The sequence below is a fragment of the Haplochromis burtoni genome, unplaced genomic scaffold (genome assembly GCF_018398535.1).
Source record: "Haplochromis burtoni strain Fernald_Lab_line unplaced genomic scaffold, NCSU_Asbu1 Contig_350, whole genome shotgun sequence".
NCBI classification, from domain to species: domain Eukaryota; kingdom Metazoa; phylum Chordata; class Actinopteri; order Cichliformes; family Cichlidae; genus Haplochromis; species Haplochromis burtoni.
Genome location: NW_024582711.1, coordinates 84,366 through 106,690, shown reverse-complemented (window position 1 = coordinate 106,690; position 22,325 = coordinate 84,366). Strand labels below are relative to the sequence as shown.

At 41.1% G+C, this 22,325-nt stretch overlaps 4 protein-coding genes across 5 annotated transcripts in view; 2 read left to right on the top strand and 2 right to left on the bottom strand.

Annotated features, from left to right (window-relative positions):
- The first annotated feature begins 79 nt into the window (after window positions 1–79).
- On the top strand, window positions 80–8,188 carry unc45a (unc-45 myosin chaperone A). Its single transcript, XM_005942817.2, has 19 exons — window positions 80–235; window positions 350–542; window positions 2,503–2,678; window positions 2,764–2,853; window positions 2,989–3,156; window positions 3,370–3,538; window positions 3,665–3,835; window positions 4,017–4,188; window positions 4,316–4,616; window positions 4,701–4,795; window positions 4,949–5,090; window positions 5,425–5,565; window positions 5,690–5,817; window positions 5,896–5,962; window positions 6,127–6,240; window positions 6,341–6,456; window positions 7,017–7,134; window positions 7,220–7,375; window positions 7,468–8,188. The coding sequence occupies exons 1-19, from the start codon at window positions 212–214 to the stop codon at window positions 7,753–7,755; spliced, it is 2,829 nt and encodes a 942-aa protein (XP_005942879.1). The 5' UTR covers window positions 80–211; the 3' UTR covers window positions 7,756–8,188.
- A 937-nt stretch (window positions 8,189–9,125) lies between these two features.
- LOC102297760 (RCC1 domain-containing protein 1) lies at window positions 9,126–11,424 on the top strand. Of its 2 annotated transcripts, none has more exons than XM_014340256.2 (8): window positions 9,126–9,453; window positions 9,547–9,762; window positions 9,860–10,019; window positions 10,134–10,255; window positions 10,331–10,432; window positions 10,521–10,691; window positions 10,772–10,801; window positions 10,916–11,424. In XM_014340256.2, the coding sequence occupies exons 1-8, from the start codon at window positions 9,246–9,248 to the stop codon at window positions 11,095–11,097; spliced, it is 1,191 nt and encodes a 396-aa protein (XP_014195742.1). In that variant the 5' UTR covers window positions 9,126–9,245; the 3' UTR covers window positions 11,098–11,424. The 2 variants fall into 2 exon arrangements, with proteins under 2 accessions (XP_014195742.1, XP_042084715.1); XM_042228781.1 differs by having other exon boundaries at window positions 10,882–11,082.
- LOC102297455 (calcium and integrin-binding protein 1) lies at window positions 11,201–13,390 on the bottom strand. The gene is made up of 7 exons (XM_005942819.3): window positions 13,213–13,390; window positions 12,456–12,490; window positions 12,262–12,361; window positions 11,941–12,094; window positions 11,719–11,837; window positions 11,507–11,595; window positions 11,201–11,421 (listed from the first exon to the last, which is right to left on the bottom strand). Exons 1-7 carry the CDS (start codon window positions 13,261–13,263, stop codon window positions 11,400–11,402), a joined length of 570 nt encoding a protein of 189 aa, XP_005942881.1. The 5' UTR covers window positions 13,264–13,390; the 3' UTR covers window positions 11,201–11,399.
- Window positions 13,391–14,150: 760 nt separating this feature from the next.
- LOC102298596 (titin) overlaps window positions 14,151–22,325 on the bottom strand; it is a 9,287-nt gene continuing 1,112 nt past the window's right edge. Inside the window, exons 3-4 of the mRNA XM_005942823.3 lie at window positions 15,966–22,232; window positions 14,151–15,852 (exon numbers count right to left, since the gene is read on the bottom strand). Of these exons, the coding sequence (XP_005942885.1) occupies window positions 15,818–15,852; window positions 15,966–22,232 (6,302 nt within the window). The 3' untranslated portion in view covers window positions 14,151–15,817. The remainder of the gene's footprint in view (window positions 15,853–15,965; window positions 22,233–22,325) is intronic.

Sequence of the window (22,325 nt, the reverse complement as noted above, 5' to 3'; positions counted from 1 at the left end):
AGTGGAGATGGAGGCAGAAACGTTGTAGCTGTTCTCTTCCTTTTATGGTAATACAGCGTGGGCGAGAGGGGCGGTGCACGTCGTCAACGTGCTCCGACACCCGGAAGTGCAGAAAGATGTAACATGTTTGGCTGGAGTTAGCGGTGTTTGCGACCACGTATAGTAAAATAAATCTACATATTTGCATTATACTGTGTGCGACACCTTAAAGATGAGTGAGACTGAAAAAGAAAAGGTAATGTAGAAACAATTCGCTACTTTTGCCTAGCTTAGCTAATTTCACTCAAATACATTTGATCGAAGTTTCTCTGTGATCCCGCTGCTACCTTTCCCCCCGTCTTTACTTTAGGACCCCGCCGCCCTGAAAGAGGAAGGAAACACTCTTTTCAAGGCAGGAGACATGCAAGGTGCTGTTTGCTGTTACACCAAAGCACTGAAGCTGACTGACAGCCAGGCAGACAAAGCTGTACTGTACCGTAACCGCTCTGCGTGCTACCTTAAGCTGGAGGAGTACAGCCAGGCAGAGGCTGATGCCTCGAAAGGTCAGTATGTTCTCTTGTTTATTCTCAACATCACTGAATAACTTCTCTTTCATCGCGGCCCACAACTTAGCTGAAATGAAAGAAAATAGTCCGTATTAGTGCTCAAATTAGCCCTATTTTACGCGGTTTAAAGTTCATTCATCATCCAAATAGTTTCACAATATGAATATTGGCTTGTGTTCTTTTTATCAATATTCGCCAGTCACATTAACAATTATGGATAAAAGTAACTTCCTGCCTGGAGGTTTTTGGATCCTGTCCAACCTTATAAAGGTTGCACTTGCACAATGATAACAGTCATCCTCCTGGAACCTCGCCATGTACACTTTTGAATAGCCCTTTATTGTCATTGTACATCCATCCACCCATTCGCTTCCGCTTATCCTTTTCAGGGTCGCGGGGGGCGCTGGAGCCTATCCCAGCTGTCATAGGGCGAAAGGCGGGGTACACCCTGGACAGGTCGCCAGTCTGTCACAGGGCTAACACACAGAGACAGACAACCATTCACACTCACATTCACACCTAGTGGCAATTTGGATTATCCAATTAACCTATCCCCACAAGCTGCATGTCTTTGGACGGTGGGAGGAAGCCGGAGTACCCGGAGAGAACCCACGCAAACACGGGGAGAACATGCAAACTCCACACAGAAAGACCCCGGCCTGATGGTGGAATTGAACTCAGGACCTTCTTGCTGTGCGGCAACAGTGCTAACCACCGTGCCGTCATTGTACACGTACAATGAAATTGTGGGTGCTCCACGCCAACTATGCAGGAAACAAATATAAATAGTAAGACAACAAGAATAAATAAGAAACAGGAGTAATCTATAAAAGACAAGAGAAAGGCACGGAGGTTGCAAAGTGCACTTATATTACGATGTATGGGTTAGAATATGTAAAATCATAATAAATTCCACAGTCATATCAAGGAAAACAAAAAAGGTGCAGAAATATCTTATCAACCTGTACTTTGTGTATATGAGTAGTTAACAATAAGGTAATTTGCAATACCTTAAATACATACAAATGAATCTATGCGCATAATGCACAAGGATATATACGCACAGATGGCCTTATATTTCATTCATTCAGATGCTAAAAAATAGAAAAGAAACCAAAGATGCATGACAACTTTAAACTGAGCTACTAATCTGACAATTTTCTACAGATCAGCTCATCTGACTCATACTGTGTATATATTTTCTTTATACATATAGATTTAAATTGCTAGATAGATAAAGAGCCAAAGGCACTGGTCCAGCTTTCAAACTGCCCACATCCAAACCTATCACATGATTGAGTGGAACAACACTAATACATGAAGGCCCTCACGCTGCAATCCACAGTACCAAGAAAGGGTTATGCTGCCAATATCCCAGTACCAGACAGCAAAACTTCACCAGGCATCCTGTGACCATGACCTAGTAACTGTTTTGGTAGTAATGGGACACCTAAACCAGTGGTTTTAATGTTATGGTATATCTAGATTATATTTAAGTTATATTGAAAAAGTGAAAGTGTTTATTGACTTTTCTTACTTACTGTGAAGACACTACTTGATTGATACTCTGCCGCATGTGGTGCAAACTGAGAGTATTGTAAACAATGGAGTTTGAATGCGCTCTGCTGGCCAAACAGTGTGATGACGTCGATTACATACAAGCATCTTTTCCTGCAATATAATAATTAAACAAACAATGGACAACATAATTATAATGGTATATATGTCACCAGTATCATTATGTTGTCTTAACAAAAACAAACTTTTAGTTATTAGGTAGGTATTATAGACCAAAGAATTCTTATTGAGCAATAGTTACAGCAGAAATATTTTTTTTATAATGGATAACATTATTCACAACTTGTGATTTTCAGCATTCTGGACATTGTTGCATGAAATGTGTCTTTACACAGATGCTTTTGCAGCTTTGATGAATATTATTATTGTCTCTTTCCAGCACTCGATACTGACCAAGGTGATGTGAAAGCCAGATTTCGGAGGGCCCAGGCATTTCAGAAACTTGGCCGGTTTGACCAGGCCTTTCTGGATGCTCAGAGATGTGCCCAACTGGAGCCCAAAAATAAAGCTTTCCAGGATCTGCTCAGACAGCTGGGAGCACAGATTCAGCAAAAGGTGGTGTGATGTGGATAAAGGTGTGGATAAACTTATTTTCTAAATTGTATCTTGCTAATTGAAATCATTTCTCTTAACCCTTTAGTCAGCACAACTAAACTCCACCGATGCTCGTGTGCAGCAGATGTTCTCCCTCCTCTTAGATCCATCTACTAAAGAGTGCGATCGACAGAAGGTGAGAATAACTCAAAAGGCAGATGAATACATTCCTCTAATTCATTCTTGATGCGCCTGATATTTCTTCATTAATGCTAATGCGTCTGTAAAACTGTACGGCACCAAAATAATCAAATCCTTCAATCAATTTCAGGCTGCTCAGAATCTAGTGGTGCTATCTCGAGAGGAAGCAGGAGCTGAACAGATCTTCCGTAATGATGGAGTTAAGCTAATTCAGAAACTTCTGCAGTCAAAGCTGGAGGATGTTGTACTTTCTGCTCTCAGGACATTGGTTGGTTTGTGCACAGGACATCAGTCTAGAGTAAGTGTGACTGTTCCTTTGAGATTACTATTTGCTTCATCTTTAAAGTCACTTTTTGTATTTTTGTAGTTTGGAATTATTTAAAAAAAAGGTTTATATGCATTCTGATTTCCATCCATCATTAATGTGAAGCTAGAGCAGGCTGTTCAATGTGCTTGTCACTCAGTTGTTTTGCAGTTCATTATTGCTGATGTCCATTCTTTGAATTTCCAGACTATGGCGATAGTGAATGAGTTGGGAATGGAGCAGCTGTGTGCGGTAATGGGATCAGGAGCTTCAAATGTGTCTCTGGCTGCCTGCCATCTGCTACAGGTGATGTTTGAAGCTCTGACAGAAGGAATGAAAAGAGAGATCAGAGGAAAAGATGAAGCTATACTTCCTGGTGAGTTTAGATACTTATATTGGGAACTTGATTACACTGAAGGTTAACCTTTAGCAAATGTTTTGTGTGTGTCGGCTCTGTGTTCTTTACATTTAATTGTTACTCACTATATGAATCTTAACACAGAACCATCCAAGGAGCTGCGGTCAATGTTACGACACCTTTTGGAAATGATGCCAGCATCAAATGTGTCAGGACCGGGCAGAGACAGCGCTATAAATCTCCTTGTCAAACAAGTACCCCGCAAATCCTTGAAAAACCCAGATAACTCCCTCACATTATGGGTGGTAGACCAGGGTATGAAACACATCCTACATGTAGGCAAATATTTTATTAAACCATGGTGGATACCAAGGCATGCATTACCATGACACAAAGATGCATGTTTATTTTGTTCATTTTTCTATGTTAGAAAATTTATAACTGATGTTATCTGTTATCACTGTATATGAATTAGAGACTCATTGTTTTCCTACAGGGCTGAAGAAAATCCTGGAAGTGGCTGGGACTGTCCCAGAGATCTCAGAAGGGCCACCTCTTACAGACAACAGTCACATGAGCTGTTCAGTCTTGCTGAGCAAACTCTATGATGACCTAAAGAGTGACAAAGAGAGGGAGAACTTCAACAAACTATGTGAAGAATATGTTCAGTGAGTTGACCAAGGAAGCTTGTTTAAACTGTTTGTTCGTTTAGATCTTTTTTCCAGAACTGCATCACAAGTCCTTTGTGAGCATGAAAACTGATTGATTCTTCTAACATAATGTTGTTGTGGGCAGGCAACATTTCAGCCGGCCTGGCCTAGACGGCAAGCTGAGAGCCATCCAGACAGTATCAGTGCTTCTACAAGGGCCGAGTGATGTGGGTAACAGAACTCTGGAAATGTCAGGAATGATGGATGCCGTGATATCGCTGTGTGCCTCCGAAGATGTTACTCACCAGCAGGTAGCGGTTGAGGCTCTAATCCATGCTGCAGGCAAAGCCAAGAGAGCTTCATTTATCACAGCCAACGGAGTGTCCCTGCTAAAGGACCTATACAAGAAGAGCGAGAATGACAGGATACGTGTGAGAGCCCTAGTGGTAAGTACCACAGATAGTTTTAGAAAATAACACTTCTAAATAAAGATGAAAATAACAGCTATGTGTATGTGGGCTATTGCACAGGGTTTGTGCAAGCTTGGATCAGCAGGAGGAACAGATTTCAGCATGAAGCAGTTTGCAGAGGGATCTACACTTAAGCTTGCCAAGCAGTGCAGGAAGTATGTTGGCTTATATTGAATCTTAAGCCCTAGGTATAGATTAAGAGATGCAGCATGCTTGATGTACATCTGCAAAACCTGATCTAAATACCAGGTTTTGAGTGGATTACTGGATTTCAAATAACTGACAAGCTTTATCTCTTTCTCTGTAAGGTGGCTGTGTAATGAGACTCTCCCCCCAACTTCCCGCCGCTGGTCTGTGGAAGGTCTCGCCTACCTCACCTTTGATGCAGATGTAAAGGAAGACTTGGTGGAAGACAAGAATGCCCTGCTGGCCATGTTTGACCTTGCAAAAGTATAACTCATCATTATTTTCCTCATAGCTGAAAGAATTTAAACTGAAGTCTTATATTTTCTCCACTCTGACTTCTGTGGAGTTAACAGGGTCTGATTCTTCATAACCAAACGCCAGCATATTTGGCACACACCTTCACAGTGCATTAGATGGCAGTGTTAGTCCTGTCTATAGCGCTGACCAGTTAATCAGTAGTCCTTTCCTGTCTCTCATTGGACTCATTTGTTCTAAATCTAAGTAACTATTGCTAACTATTTCATGTCACAGGACCAGATTGTCATCCATGCTTGAAATGCACTGATGCCCTTTTTGTGTTTTCTGTGTGTTTTTGCAGTCCGAGGATAAGACTGTGCTCTTTGCTGTGGGTTCTACATTAGTGAATTGCACCAACAGTTATGATGTGGAGAAACCAGACCCTCAAATGGTGGAGCTGGCCAAGTATGCAAAGCAGCATGTACCTGAGGAACATCCCAAGGTAATACTAAAATTAACCTTTTCTTTTGAAGTAGAACTAACATAGCACAATATTTATTTTATACAGCTTCATTTCAATTATCTTTGTTTATGATTCATATTTCTGCCTGCTTTTTTTATGTTAGGATGCACCTTCCTATGTAGAGAAAAGGCTGGTGAAGCTGCTGGAGGCTGGTGTGGTGTCTGCATTGGTTTGCATGGTCAAACAGGAGAGTCCTGCACTCACTGAGGCTTGTAGGGAATGTATTGCCAGGTAGGAAAATGGCAGTAAGTCTTTATCTTTCACTGTTTTTTCTGTAGATTTTCTGGTTAATATAATCTTTCACGGCAGGGTGTTCTTGGCCCTAGTGGAGCGACAGGAAGACAGAGGCACAGTGGTGGCACAGGGTGGAGGAAAGGTAGAGTGTACTGATAAAAATTTCCCAAATTTCCCCTTGTGGGACAATTAAAGGATTTTTTTTCTATTCTATTCTAAAATACACTCGGTTTAGCCTACACTCTTAACTAAGCACCACACTTCAGAAGGCTTAAATGATTTATGTCTGCTGCTCTCCTCCAAAAGGCTCTGATCCCACTTGCATCCGACAACACAGATGCAGGAAAAATCAAAGCTGCACAAGCCCTGGCAAAAATAACCATCACGTCTAACCCGGAGATTGCCTTTCCAGGAGAAAGGGTAAAAATGCAAACAGTAACACACAAGTTAACTTAAAAAAAATACAATAACTCTTTAACATTATCTTGCTTTTGTTTGTTTGTGTATTTTTTGGGGTCAGATCTATGAGGTGGTACGCCCACTAACCAGCCTTCTGAGGCTTGAGTGCACCCTGCTGCAGAACTTTGAGGCACTCATGGCTCTCACAAACCTGGCTGGCATCAACGATAGACTCAGGTTCGCCACTAGGGGGGAGTCTCTACTAAAAGTATTCATACAAAACAGTCTATTTTCATTCCAGAACATTACATTTAGGATACTTTTATTTATTTATTTTATTTTACATTTTCTGCATTTTGCAAAGCTACTTTTGCAGATCAATACATGTGTCACTTTTATTGCTTAGCATAAAGTATTTAGATGGTGTGAAATCCTTCCATCAAACCTGTTTTTAAATTATTCCAGGGTGACCACAAGTGACTGAGACTTAATATGGACTAAATCACAGACTTGATTAACATGCAGTAATTTTCTTGTATGGCAACTTTCCAAAGACTGAAACATTTAGAGTCTCTGTTGACCACTGAAATCCAATTTCCTGTCAAAGCTGTTTTCACTGTAGAAGCTGATAATTAACACTGAAGTTGTGCAGTTATGCAAAGCATGCCTTGTTCTGTTTTATTTTTTACTTTTTTCAAAACTTACATTATATCTGCCTTTTAAAGCATCTTTTATCCTGATCAGCGCAGTTTCATAAGTGTTTTTCAGTTTTCTGAATTAAGTATACACTTTCACAGGCAAAAGATCATCAAGGAGAAAGCTGTACCTAAAATTGAAGGTTACATGTTTGAGGAGCATGACCTTGTACGAGCTTCTGCCACAGAGTGCATGTGCAACTTGGTTTTAAATACTGAGGTAAGGGATAATTTATTAACAAGTCTTTGAATACATGAATACCGGTTGAACTGACAGTAGCGGCTGTGCTGTGTGGCATCCTCAGGTGCAGAAGCTCTACCTGGCCACAGGAAATGATCGCCTGAAGCTGCTCGTGCTTTACAGCGGAGAGGATGACGGGAGGCTGCGGAAAGCTGCTGCAGGAACCTTGGCCATGCTGACAGCCGAACATCCTGAACTCTGCGCTCGCATCCCTGGAACTGTAAGAAAAGCACTCCAGTAGTGTCGCTACCATTATTATTATTTTTTTTTTTTACTCTATTTTTGCTCACATGACTTCTGTTATCTTCTCAGACAACCCACTGGCTAGAAATTGTGCAGGCTTTGTTGCTCAGTGAAATACCTGACCTACGTCATCGTGGAGTGGTCATAGTTCAGAACATGATCCAGGCAGAGAAGAGTCTGGCTGAGAAACTCATAGAGAGCGAAGCTCTGGAGATTCTTTCCGTCCTTGCAAAGGGAGGAGAGAGCATGCCAGATGCCGTCTCCAAGATAGCTCAGAACTGCCTGGATAAAGCAATGGAGTACGGCATCATCAGAAACAGGGAAGGAAAGGAGAAGAGCTCAGGAACTGAACCCTGAACACAAAGGGCAGTGTGTGGATGTGCCACCTGACAGCGTTTCAGTTCTTTGAACATTATATTGGACCAGTGAAGTAATTTCATTTTTGCAGGAAATGGGCTCATATGTCTTAACAAAAAATGATTAAAAGCAAAAAGGGATGTAGTGAAGAATGGTATCAAATGGAAGAACCAACAGCACAGAAATGATTTTTGACTGCTGTGTAACGTTGATTGTACACTTGTTAAAGTCTGGCAAAAGTGCGTATTCCACCCAGAGACCAACATTTCTCCTCCATGTATTTCCACTAAAAATGACCATTCCTATATATGTGCAAATATTTCATTTGAGTGTCATTATTAGTCCCACAAACACATTCTTGTTTTTATTGTGCACACTACTTTTCTCAATATTTTATTTTATATTCAGCAAAAATAGAAACATTTAATTTACACTATAAAATTTACTTTTTGTTTAAATGTTTGTTATCACTATTATTGACAATCCAACACATTTCCAATATGCTTTGTTGTTTTAATACGTTTTAACTGAACACATGAAAAAAATAAATAAAAATGACCAATCCTCACTTCTCTGTTTACTTTATTCCATATCCCACCTGGCTAGATGTACTTTATAATGGTGCTTTAGTGCTGGGATGCCCAACTATTTTTATCCCTCAGCCATGAAAGGCTGGTGGGGTATTGTCATCGCCCTGCTGGGCAGGCAATATGGATACCCAACTCTTTGAATGCGATCACTTGACAATGAAGTAATGTAGGAGTTTCAAATGTATACCTCAAGTGTATTTACTGAAAGTCTCCGATGAGTCTGAATCTCAGTTGTTTTTTGTTTTGAAAATATCGTGAATGAAATAACAGAAGAAAGGATTTTGAAATTGACATCATAGGTACATCTGCTAGGAGGATGAGGGGTGCCACTGACTGCTCTGAGAATGTTTATATTATTAAAATGGCCATTCTACAAGTTGTGACACAAGTTGTCCTATCAAAGTTTGTGGTGCACATTTTATAATTTTTGGCAGGGGTTTCAAACTCAATTTAGTTTAGTGATCATGTACAGTCCAGCTGATCTGCTACGTAAGTGAGCCAGGCCACTTAGGCCACATAACAATCTGGATCAAAAAAGCCAACCCTTCCATGTCTGTACAACTTTTTATTGTACAACTGTTTATGCGCACGCACATTTCACACTTAGTGAGCCAGCTATTTATAAGACATTGTGAAAAGCCCGAGGTATATGCCTGATGCACAGCTTTTGTTCACAATAATCTCGGTGTAATGTGTAGTAACAGAGCAACCTTAAATACTGTCAATAAACATGAACTTGGTGTATGTCTCTTTAAAGACGATTTAAATGACATGCTCCTCCCTCGCCACTCGTCATCATCTCTCGCCGCTTGTGCTCCTGCTGTATTAAAAAAAAATAAAAATAAGCGCAATCGTAGGTTAGTTTTGCGAACAGCTTCTGTTGAGCTGCTCGGTGTTCAGATGCGCTGGTTTGGCTTCGGTTTCAACGCCTTTGGACAGATATGTGTCCAGGAAAAGTCAGGCAGAGGAGAAAGTAGCAGCGCGCCCCACCAAGTCAAAATAAGTCACCCAGCAGAGCTCAGCAGTCACATGGATAGAAGTAGATGCTGCTTGAAGACAAGTCAGATCAGAGTGAGCTGGAGTCGAAGAGCATCTTTACATTTAGAGGGTGAGTGTATCAAAGACATCGCCTAAGTCCTGAGGATTAATACATCTATTGCTTTAGCTTAGCTCTTGTTTTGTTGTTTGTTGTTTCTGTCAGGAGACAGCTGCCTGAGCTTGGCAGGTTTTGGGGAATCGGTCTCCAGCGAGGACTGTGGTATTTCTAAAATAGAGAGCCGTGGTTGTAAGGATGTATTCATCAGTGAATCGCATTTGACCCTGGCCTTCCCAGACAGGATTGAGACCTGGGATCTGCAGAAGAGGGAGAAGAGTCCATCATGGAGCATGGATATAAAAACCGACGCAGAGGGCTCTGGTAATGTGTATGCTAATATCTTATCTGGCTAGACAGACATTAATAATGATGTATGAAATTACAGAGTCTCAATATTACTTTTTATTTATTTTTATAGATGTGAATTTGCCATTGGTCCCTGGAGGTTACATTGCCTTAAAGCCTCCCTTCTACTGCACCTTACCAGGACACCTGAAAGCCAGGAGCCTAGCACTGGGTGCAGAGCATGCCGTTCTTCTTACTGCCACTGGAGCAGTGTACAGCTGGGGACTGGGCAGGTGGAGCCACTCACACATATGTCTTTGTTGAACATGTGAGAAGCAGCAGTTTCATGCATAAACAACAAATAAGCATAAGTAATCTTCCTATGCGTGCATGTGTTTATGTAACAGCCATGGTCAGCTGGGGCATGGAGGGCTCACCTCTGAGGAGGAGCCCAGAGCAGTGGAGGCACTCTGGGGGATGCCCATGACCCATGTGGCTACAGGAGGCTGGCACTCAGCTTGCATTAGTGGTAAATGTCAAATAAAGATTTGGACAAGTTACAATCAGTTTGAAAAGGATTTGAAGAGGATCTTTTTGTTCTTAGATGGGGGTGACCTTTATGTGTGGGGCTGGAATGAGAGCGGCCAGCTTGGACTTCCTTCTCGAGGTCTGAGGAAATCTCAGCAGAAAACTAGTCAACAAACAGGTCTGTCCTGAAATGTGCACTGCTTTAAAGAGTTCTATTGAAGAGGCAGTTTTTACATCCATTTTGAACCACTGACCTTATCAAACAGGAGAATTATGCTGTGATACCAGCACACCACCAGATGACAAGCTAAAGGAGGAAGAGGAGCATGAAGATGTGTTCATATCAATCCAGGCGTTCCCCGCTCTGCTGGACGTCTCTTCATCATGTGAAATCCGAGCAGTAAGCTGTGGTTCCCGCCACACAGCTGCAGTAACAAGTAAGGAATCTCTTCTGACAGTTGTTTTACCGGGATGCACATTTTCTAGCAATCATCGTGTCACAATTTCTTATTTTCAGCCACTGGTGACCTCTACACTTGGGGATGGGGTGAGTTTTGGTTTTAGAAATGTGTTACATCTAAGTGAAATACTCACAGCAGTATCATTCAAATCAAAGTGAACGCCAAGATTTTTGGCATCTTTGCCCTTATTACCTTTACAGGGGAATACGGCCAGCTTGGACACCAAACAGTAACTAGTTCGGATGAGCCGCAGCGTGTGGAGTTTTTCAGGGCTGAGCAGATGCGTGTGCTTGATGTGGTGTGCGGGACATGGAACACATTTGCTGCTGTTGTAAAGGAGGAAGTAGCTTGTGCTGAAAATAGCACAAAATGCACTTGTTAAGCACAGTGAACTTTGGACAACAGTTGTAAATTTCTCCTATAAACACAAAGACTTAACTAAATTTCTTTGTTCATTTTTTTTTCTCTATAAAAACTCAACTCAATACTTTTTGGTGAAACTTTTATTTTTTCTTCAAACAGATGTTTAAAAAGGGTTTATATTTGACAAATGACATAAAACAGTTAAGGCAGCAAAATCCACAGGTAAATATAATTTAAGGCAAGTAATTAAAATTGTTCTGATTTAAAATTATACACTAAAATTAAAAAGGTGCATGCATCTCCAAGGTCCACTGGAAGTCTTCAGAGCACAATCTTGAAGGAACTGTGGATAAATCAAATGAGAATCAATTGGACACTTATAAATGCAAATAATTATTGGTGTTTGGAGCAGCTGGATTTCTAGTTACCTGACAAAATCTGGTGACCTTGAAATGACATGCTGAAACTCTGAGAGGTTCACAGTTCCGTCCTTGTCGATGTCTGACTCTTCAAGAATCTAAACAACACGCAGACATGGAAAAGAAACACATTGTTAGGCTTACTGACACATCAGTATACCATCCCACACGCAGTTTATAACCACCCCTTACAACTATAAAGACAAACTCAGTAATCTCACGTTGCTGATGAGCTGCTTCATTTCCGTGGAGGAAAGTTTTGCATCGTTTGTCTCACCAGTTAAGCAGTTAACCAGCTTCTCCAGATCAGCACAGTCAAGGGTTCCATCATCATCAAAGTCTGAAAGCAGCAGACTGGTTAGCATTACGTAGACTGACATATTTGCGTGCAAAAATAACTATATCACTTTTTATCAACAACCAAAACTTTTTTTTTTTTTTACCAAATATGCGGAATGCATAGTGGGATTTGATTTCCAGAGTAGCAGAGTCACTGAAGGCACTCAGAAGATCCAGGAAGTCCTCAAAAGTGAGGCTTCCATCTTTTTGTTCAGAGGTTGAGAACACCTGGCAGATTCTTTCCTTGAAGGGGTTGGACTGTAACGGGAATGAGTACAAAGGTCAGAACAGATTACCAGCCACTGAAGCACTTCCTTCAGAGCATGAATTACAATATAATCCCATAAACATAGAAATCAAGCATTAACGCAAAAAACAAAACATAAAAACAATGTAATGCATATGCTTTGTTAAAATCTTTTCACCTTGAGCTCAGGCAGAGTAATAATCCTGCCTATTGGTACTCTGGCATCTATTTGTTCTTTTTCATGTTTCTCAAGCAGTTCTGTGAATCTCTTGTGAGCACTGCAAAAAAAGAGAAAAATATATCACACATTACAACAACCAGCAGAAGACAAAATGTTTTTGTTAGTATGATGACTTGCAGCTTGTCACTTACAGAAGAATTTCTTGTTTTGTCAGGAAGGTCAGCTCCTAAAAATATATGTAAGGATTAGTCCTTTAAGAAGTTGAAGAGCTTCTTGTTCAAATAAACAGGCATCTTCTTAATTTAACAAGAAAAATAAAAGCATATAAAAAGTGATACATTAAACAATAATAAACAGTTTTCAAACTGAGCTTTGAATGAACAACAAAACAAAGACAAGACAGCCCGGACCCACTCAGTGCGTACCTGATTTTAATTACTGAAGTTGTTCAAACAGGAGATAAAAGGATGACACATATATGACACATATATTTATGAATACATTTTCTCTGAGTTTAGTAACCCTCAGTTTAACAATAAGCGCTTCTTTCTTCTTCCAAAACAAAGGCAAAGTAAATGTAAGCATCAGTGCAAAGACAACAATCACTTATTAACATAAATTTGTAACTTTTACCCTCAAACGGATGTTTTTAAAGAGTCTGAGCAACAGTATTGGTTGTTATTAGGCTAGTGACCGTAACTTGTTTTTAATAGTATTTCCGCAGACGTTACATATAATCAATACGAATTACATCAACTACAAATGTAAACAATACTGGTTATTTGAGCACCAGGACGCTTATCGTTTTATTTCTCCTTTGAAACGTCAGGCTAACAAAGCTATTACGCTCTTCCTTTAACGTTATTACAGGGCGTAAAAAACACTTCCACTCGTCCATTAAGAAAATAGGTAAAGTTTGCCTGTGGAGACTTTGCTTTCGGGACTTACCTGATATTCTGAGAGCGACTCTTTCGAAAGTTGACTCGCCGTAGTTCCCATGTCGAAGTTTTCAACTCCAAATTGTACTTTGCCGTAGTTAACAGTAACCCGCAAAACTACTGAACGGCTAATGTTTTCTGCTTCGCTTACTTCCGGTTTCTGACTAGAAGCGTCCTCCCCTTGTCGGGTGTAACGTAGCGGTTTCTATAGTGACGTATATGCAAAACCTTTAAAAAAAAAAAAGTGGCCTTTTTTTCTTTGGAAAGTTTAAAAAAGGAAAAACTCAGTTTGGTTCCTGTTCACAATTTTGTCATCATTACTTGATTTTCGTTGAGATAACAAAATAAAAGAGGAGACCGACTGGAAGTGGGTAAAGGTCGTTGATATAAATAAGGATCCTAAAAACACTTTTATAAGTAAGACGTGAGCAGTGAAATGTACTCAAGTACAAGGAGTAGCTTTTATTTTCGTAGCATAAAAATAAAGCCCTGTGAGTCCTATTATTGTGGGGTCTCTAGTGATAGAATCACTAGTATCACAGTAGACTGTATCACTCTAACCAGTCCAACCCAGTTCCACATATTACCAAAGAAGACAAAATAATGTTTCCTTTCTTTATTTGTATAACTACGGTTATTCTTGACTTTCATAATCCATTAAATTACACAGCATCTTTTTCTGAAAAAACAACAACACACCCTCTAATACTATCACTGATCTGCAACCCAATTAATTATACTTGCAACCCCATAATCATAAATACAAAACAAACATTACAAACATATGTTAAAACATATAAAATATTATTGCACAACATTTCTATGGTCCTGAGTATTTACTGGACACATTTATGTCATAATCTAAAAATAATAGTAATCCATTCAATCCTATTGTATTATTTAAAAATAATAATACTAAATTGTTTCCTTAGCTCACAAAGGCTTAATTCTCTTTGTAGTTGTTTAAATTATTACTTTAAAGGTGTATTTAAGCAAAGATATCAAAAAGATTAATTTGCAAAAAACATCACTATTTATTTTCAGTAGATTTAGAAAGTTGCTTAAATTAATATAAACCAAGACTTATCTGAAACTGAATGAGTATTCAGTATGAGGGTGACTACTACTATCTTCTCACAGTCCAAAGACATGCAGCATCAGTGGGGTTAGGTTAATTGATGATCTTTAAAGTAATAGTGTGTAAAATCTCACCACTAGATGTCTGTAGATTGCAGTCAAATGAATTCTGTTTTCTTACCCCTCCAATCCAAGTGCATAATTGTAACTATGGTGGCTGCTATAATATGACAAACTTGTTTTAGTCAACCAATGGAGATCAGAAACTTAAAACTTAGACTGTACCATAATTTTAGCTTATAGTCGACTGTTGTTGTTTAGCTGGCTTATTGTCATCTGTCTGGACACAACAGGATTGCATGTCAAATCTGCTGACAAGAAGAAATTGTGACAATATGGTAAATGGTAAATGGCCTGTATTTGTATAGTGCTTTTCTAGTCCCTAAGGACCCCAAAGCGCTTTACACAACCTGTCATCCACCCATTCACACACACATTCACACACATATCAGAAATAAATAAGCACATTTATCCATGTTTTCATGTGTTTTCAGTTCAGGAGATGGGGCTTGAGGATGCTTATTCTGTTGTCTCTTTTCTTTGTGTTCTTGCTTCTTTGGTGAAGGGGACCCCCTCTCAGATGATAAAACATAGATACTTCATATCTTGAATCTGAATTTACCTCCATGTTTTCTTCTCCTCCATCTTTGGTGTATAACCTGACCTGGACAAATCTACTTTTTTCACGTTTTTTTAAAATTTGTTTTTTGTATTTTTAATACAGAACGGAATTTTTTTTAATGTGTCAGTTCTTATTTAACCATTCCTAAACTCCTCCAGAAATAGTAAAATAAAAAGCAAACATAGATGTAGAACTATGGTTTTGAGATTAAAAGTGTTCTTGCTGGTTTTCCTACCTCCTATAAAGTAATATTGTCTTGTCTTTTGTCAGCATAAATAACATAGGTGAGAGAATTTTTATAAAGTCAACCCAAAGCATACATATATGTTTGTCCGACATGTTCAGAAAGAAAAAAAAAGAAGAAATCTTTGGCATAAATATGATGTACATGTTTAATCAGGTTACTTCCATAAACAAAAGACAGAAAAGTGCAGGGACATGAGACTAACTTGTCAACTCGTTATACTCTGACTCTCATGTCAGGCAAAAGACCAAAACATATCTGCATGTGTTTTATCCCAGCAGGGATAACCTTAAGCAATACAGAATTCCAGAGTCTCTGAATTTTTGTGTGCTGCCTGAAACTGTTTTCCTTTACATAAATAAAGACATTTGAACCATAAAGTTAGAAACTGATACATCATAATTCCTCAGAATGGTTGTTCACCAGCACGAGCTATTAATAATAACTTTTTTTTATTGCCTTCGTTTTACAAAATATGTTTTGATTTGAACTCAATCGACAAAGAACATCTTAAAACAAAATTGAATGTATTCTATTTTTATAAAAAAAACAAAAAGAACCCCGATGAATATCTCCAAATTTCAGGAGATGATTATCTTAACGTGGGGCAAGCTAGGCTCCTGGATTTGTCTCCCAGTCTGTTGTATCTAAAGCAAAAACAGAGGTAAAACAGCATGTAAAAGTGTGCAGGTGAGGTTTTAACATGTATTTTTGCGAAAGAATTCTTGTAGCTGATGGTGTGTTTAATCTTAAGTGTTACCTGTCATTTTTGTTCCCTCTCTGGTCTCAGCTGGAACCCCAATCCCGTACTCATTTTCTCCTGTGACTCTAAAGAAATAGATTCCTCCCTCCTCCAGGTCGGACACCTTGTAAGACAATCGGCGACACTTGTCAGTAAGTCTTATCCATCCCGTTCTGCTGATGTCTCGTATGTCTACAAGGTAGTTCTTCACGGGAGACCCTCCCTCATTCTCAGGAATGTCCCAGGTAACAGTGGCAGAGTTCTTAGTCACATCTTTAACTATTATATGAGCCGGGGGACCAGGTGAATCTAAAACCCTCACATTTAGGGTCAAAGAGGCAGATCCAGCAGCATTTTGCAGTTTGACAGTATATTTGCCAGAGTCATCACGTGTTGCTCGTTCCACTGTGATAGAGGTGGCAGAGCTCGTGGTGTTGATCATTCCTCTGACTCGCAGATCAACATCTGCTTTCTCCCATGACACACTGGGAACAGGTTTCCCTGTGAAAGGCACCGTCAATGTGAAGGAGCTGCCACATTTAACAGGCAGAGTCTTTCTCATCTCAGGGTTAATGTGAATCTCAGGCTTCTCCTCTCGCTCTGTAGCTACTTCGGGGTCTGTTTCTGGGCTAGGCTCACTAATACCAACTTTATTTATGGATCTGACAGTAAAAACATATGCTGTCCCCGATGTGAGTCCAGTTACTGTAAACTCTGTCCTATCTGTGTTCTGAACAGCAACAGTCCAGTCTTCTTCTGTTGATTTTCTGAATTCAACTTTGTACCCTGTAACTGCCGCTCCACCGTCAAACACCGGTTTGTTCCATGACAGAGTGATTGAAGATCTGGATGAATCAATTATAGTGGGCTTTACTGGAGGGGAAGGAAGAAACTTTGGATCCTCTGCCAAGGTGAGTGGGCATGGCAAACTTGGTTCACTTAGCCCAGCAGCATTCTCAGCAAAGACTCTGAATTCATACTCAGATCCCGGATGCAGACCAGAGGCTTTGACTCGTAGGTCATAGACTGGCTTCTTATTGACCCGGACCCAACGGATGCCCTGCTTCTCCCTTTTCTCTACAATGTAACCGCTGATGCGGCTGCCACCATCAGAGACGGGCGTCTTCCAGCAAATAGTCATCGCTTCATTGGTTGCACTTGTGACCTCAACATCTGTTGGAGCAGATGGGATGGTAAAAGGATCCATGGCCTTGACTGGGTCACTTTCCAAAGTCTCACCCTCACCATATTTATTGACTGCCCTCACCCTAAACAGGTATTCGTTTCCTTTGAGAAGTTTGGTTATCTTGCATGTAGTTGACATCATGTCACCATACACAAGGGTCCAGGCAACACGGCTGGTTTCACATTTCTCAACAATGTAGTACATGATCTCCGCCCCACCAGTCTCATGAGGAGTTCCCCATGAGAGGGTGCACTTTTCTGCTGAAAGTCCAGAAACTTCAAGGGGTCCAGCAGGTGGACCAGGCCTGTCTAGTACTTTGCAGGTGATAGCCTTGGATGTGGTGCCCCCTGTATTCTGGAGAGTAAGAGTATACTGCCCAGAGTCTTTCCTAACACTTTCTCTGATAAGCAGAGAGGTATGCGTTTTTGTTGCGGTTATTTCAACTCGTCCTGTGGTGCCAATATTTCTACCATTCTTCAGCCAAAACACTGTAGGGTTGGGGCGGCCTGAGATGACAGCTTCTATTCTTAGGAGGTCTCCTGCTTTGACAACCACTACCTGTCGAAATTTGTCTTCCAAGATAATTTTGGGTGGCTCTACATTGTGCTGTGCTGTGACAGGTCCGGTTGTTTCAGAGGGTGGACTGAAGAGTTCCGCTGCATTCTTTGCAATAACACGAAAGTTGTACTGTTCACCCTCTGTAAGGCCAGTCACTTCAAAGAAGGTGTCCAATAAGTTTGTGAAGTTACACTTAAGCCAGCAACTATCGGGCAGTTCTTTGCGCTCAACAATGTAACCAGTTATTTTAGCGCCACCATCATATTCTGGCTTGTCCCACGAGAGAGTTACTGAAGTGTTAGTTATATTGGTGACAGTGAGGTTGCCTGGGGGGTCACACTGGTCTCTAGCTGCTACAGGATCAGATGGCTTGCTACAGGGTCCAACACCTGCCATATTCTCTGCACACACCCGGAACTCATATATAAGACCCTCCTCAACACTTGTCACCTTATACTGGTTTTCCGTCACTGGGCTTTTGTTCAATTTTTTCCACAGAATACTGCTTTGATCTTTGCATTCAATATGGTACCCAATAATAGGGCTGCCGCCATCACTCTCCGGTTTGCTCCAAGCAATGACCATAACAGACTTTGAGGCCTGCACAACATGAAGATTGGGTGGTGAGCCAGGTGGCTTGAAGGGATACTGAGCAACAACAGGCTCTGACTCAGTGAATTGGCTCTTTCCATAGCGATTCTCTGTAGCAACACGAAACTGGTATTCAGTGCCTTGTGTCAGACGGGAAATTTTGATTGATGTTCTTGCAACTGTAGCTGATACACTCTGCCATAATGTACTGCCTGTATCTCTTTTCTCAACAACATAATTAGTGATTTGACATCCACCAGTGTAATGTGGAGGCTGCCATGACAGAGACACAAAGTCAGCACTGACACCATCAACACTGAGGTCTGCTGGAGGACCAGGCCTTTCAAAAACATTAACAAATATTTGAGCAGAGGTGGTTCCAACGGAGTTGTTCAGGGTCACCTCATAAACACCAACATCTATCCTGGTTGCATCTTTGATAATGATCTGAGATGACGTGTCAGATGTGCTCACATTTACTCTGCTTGTCTCTTTCAGTGCATTGCCGTCTTTTTTCCAGGTTGCTGTTGGTGGTGGTACCCCTTTAAATGGAACATCGATCTTTAAATCATTTCCTGCCTTCACACTGAATGTGTTGGACAGCAGACTGATCATAGGCTCAGTACTGGTATCCTTTACTATCACAGGTGCCAGCAGGCATTTTGGCTCACTCTTTCCCTTCTCATTCACTGCACACACTCTAAAGAAGTACTCTTTTCCTTTTGTCAGGCCATCAATAATTGCATCGAGCGCTTTACTCTCTGAACATTTTGTCCATGTGTCATCTCCCTTAGCTTGCATTTCTACAATATAACATGTGATTTTGCTTCCTCCATCATGGGCTGGCTTTTCCCAAGAGAGTCTTGCACTACTGCATGTGACATCGTTGAGTGTGATCTTGCCAGGAGGCAGGGGCACCTCAGAGACTTTAATAGCTTCCGTGGTTTCTGCTGGCAGCCCAGTGCCAAACTCATTCACAGCCAGGACACGAAAATAATAGAAGCATCCTTCCTGTAAATTGTCGATCTTATATGAATTCCTCATGCAGTTGCTAAAGACGCTTGTGAATGCTTTTCTAGTCTCCTCTCGCTTCTCTACAATGTAGTGCGAAATCTTTGCTCCTCCATCAATCAAAGGTGGCTCCCAAGAGATGGACACAGAATCCTTCTTTACATCCTTAACCTCCAAGTTTGTTGGTGCACTGGGAGAGTCCAAAACTTTCACATTGATGAATGCTGACTTGGAGCCACAGCAGTTCGAAGCCGTCAACACATACTTCCCAGTATCATTTCTGTTGACATTTTCAATGAGTAGCACAGTATAGGAGCTTGTTACCTCGATCTGAGCACGCTCACTGAGGGTGTCACCTTCCTTTGACCATTTAACCTCAGGCTCTGGCCTTCCTCTGATGGTAACAAAGAGATGTAAAGTGGAACAGACTCGAACGCTGACAATCTTCCTCAAGGCAGCGTCCAGCTCAATCTCTGGTGCCTCTACTTTTTCGGCTGCAACCACAGACCCAGGTAGATCCACATGGTCTCCGACTCCAGCAGCATTTATGGCGCGAATACGAAAATTGTACTCTGCATTTTCTCTCAGTCTTTTCACAGTGTAATTTGTGTCCTCTACACCTGCGCTTGGCGTGCATGTAATCCACTCATCATCTGTTGCTTCTTTCATCTCTACTACATATCCACTGATGGTGGCTCCTCCATCATAGATTGGTTTTGACCAAGCCAGAGACACAGTACTGCTAGAATAGTCTGTCATTTTGGGGTTGGTTGGTGGACCAGGCGGGTAAGTAGCTTCACATACTTTTATATATTCACTTGGATCACTGGGAGCACCCACACCAGCTGCGTTTTCTGCAAGTATTCTAAACTGGTAGTAATGCCCCTCTGTGAGCCCAGTACATCGGAAACGCAAATCATTTAGTCTTCTCTTGTTGCATTTAGTCCACCTGACACCCTCTTTGTCAAGTTTCTCCACAATGAAGCCATCAATCTCTGAACCTCCATCAGTCTCAGGCCTTTCCCATGTTAATGTTACCGAGTCACCGGTCACAGCTGTAACTATAGGTGTAGAAGGTGCACTTGGAGGTGTGAAAGGATTTTGTGCAATTAAGGGGTCTGATTCCAAAAATTCACCAACACCATATTTGTTCACAGCAGCAATTCTGAATACATATTCTTTGCCAGGTACCAGTTTTGTTACTTTGTAACTGAGAGCTTCAACATGAGCTTCAACTCCTGTCCATGTAACACGACTGGTCTCCCTTTTTTCAATGATGTAATGAGAAACAGTTGCACCTCCATCATTTAAGGGGGGATTCCAGTGAAGACTGCATTTCTCTGCACTGATAACTTTTACCTTCAGTTGTCCATCAGGAGGACCAGGTCTATCCAAGACCTTCAAATTTACTGGGACAGAAGTAGTTCCACCAATGTTAGTGAGGCTTAAGAGAAAGTGTCCCCCATCTGCTCGTGTACAGTCCCTGATAGTCAGGGTTGTATGTGTGAGAGTGGTTTTGATCTCCATTCTTGGTGTGACTTTGTCAATTTCTCTTCCTTCTTTCAACCATGTTACTGCTGGAAGAGGCTTTCCAAAGTAATCAGCTTCAATGACGAATGTCTCTCCAGCCTGAACAACTGTAGTACTCTTGAACTTGGGATCAACTGATGCTGTGGGTCCTTCAATAACATCCTGTGCAATGATGGTTACACATTCTGAAGGTGGACTCCAAACACCAGCCCCATTCTTAGCAGTTACTCTAAATTCATAACTTTGTCCTCCTGTCAGACATGTGACTGTGAACTGATTCTCAATAACATTTGTAAAGTTTGCCTTCATCCACCTGCCATCTGGGAGCTCCTTTTTTTCTACTACATAGCCTGTAATACTGCTTCCACCATCATATTTGGGCTTTGCCCACTGGAGTGTAATGTTCTCTCTCGTAATGACAACGGCTTCAGGTTTACCAGGTGGATCACAGGGGTCTCTTGCCACATAGCATTCTGATATCCTGCTAGATGGGCTGAGCCCTGCAATATTTTCAGCAAAGGCTCTGAATTCATACTCAATACTTTCTTCAAGCCCACTTGTTTTGAAGCGAGCATCCAGTATAACAAATTTGTTAAGTTTGGTCCATAAAATGCTGTTCTTTTCTTTGCGTTCAAGGTGATAGCCAATGACAGGACTGCCTCCATCTCTGACTGGAGGCTCCCATTCAACCACCATGCTGTACTTTGTAACAGTGGAAACAAAGGGGGTGCCTGGGGCAGCAGGAACACTGAATGGATATTGTGCAACTACAATGGGTGATGTGATTGCAGTACTTTTTCCATATCTATTTTCTGCAAACACTCTGAATTGGTATTCACTTCCTGTCTTCAACTTGGTAACTTTGATTGTGGTTCTTACTGTAGTTGCAGAAACAGTCTGCCACTCCATACTTGTAGATTCCCGTTTCTCCACTACATAGTTGTCTAGTTGACAGCCTCCTGTGTATTCAGGTGGCTCCCAAGAGATGGTAACATAGTCTGAACTGACTTCATCAATCGTGACAGGTCCCGTGGGAGGGTCTGGCTTTTCAAGAACAACCACGGTGATTTCCCCTGTATATTTTCCAGCACTGTTGGCTGCAGTGACAGAGTACTGACCAGAGTGCTCCCTGATAGCATGTCTGATATGAAGGACTGTTAATGACGGTGTGGTTGAAATCTCTAGCCTTGATGTTTCTTTTACTCCCTGGCCATCTTTTTTCCATTCAACTTTTGGTGCTGGGTTCCCCAAGACTGGGACCTCTACTTTTAACTCTTCACCATTCTTGACAGTGAATGTTGTAAAGGTAATCTGGAGTTTTGGCTTAATAGCATTTTCCTTATCTGTGATGGGGGTGGGTTGGACATTTGGGCTGATTTCTCCATTTTCTGCAGCAGAAGAAGGCTGGCCTGTAGTGCAGAATAACAAGCTATAATTACAATTTTATATATATATATATATACCACACACACACACACACACACACACACACACACACACAC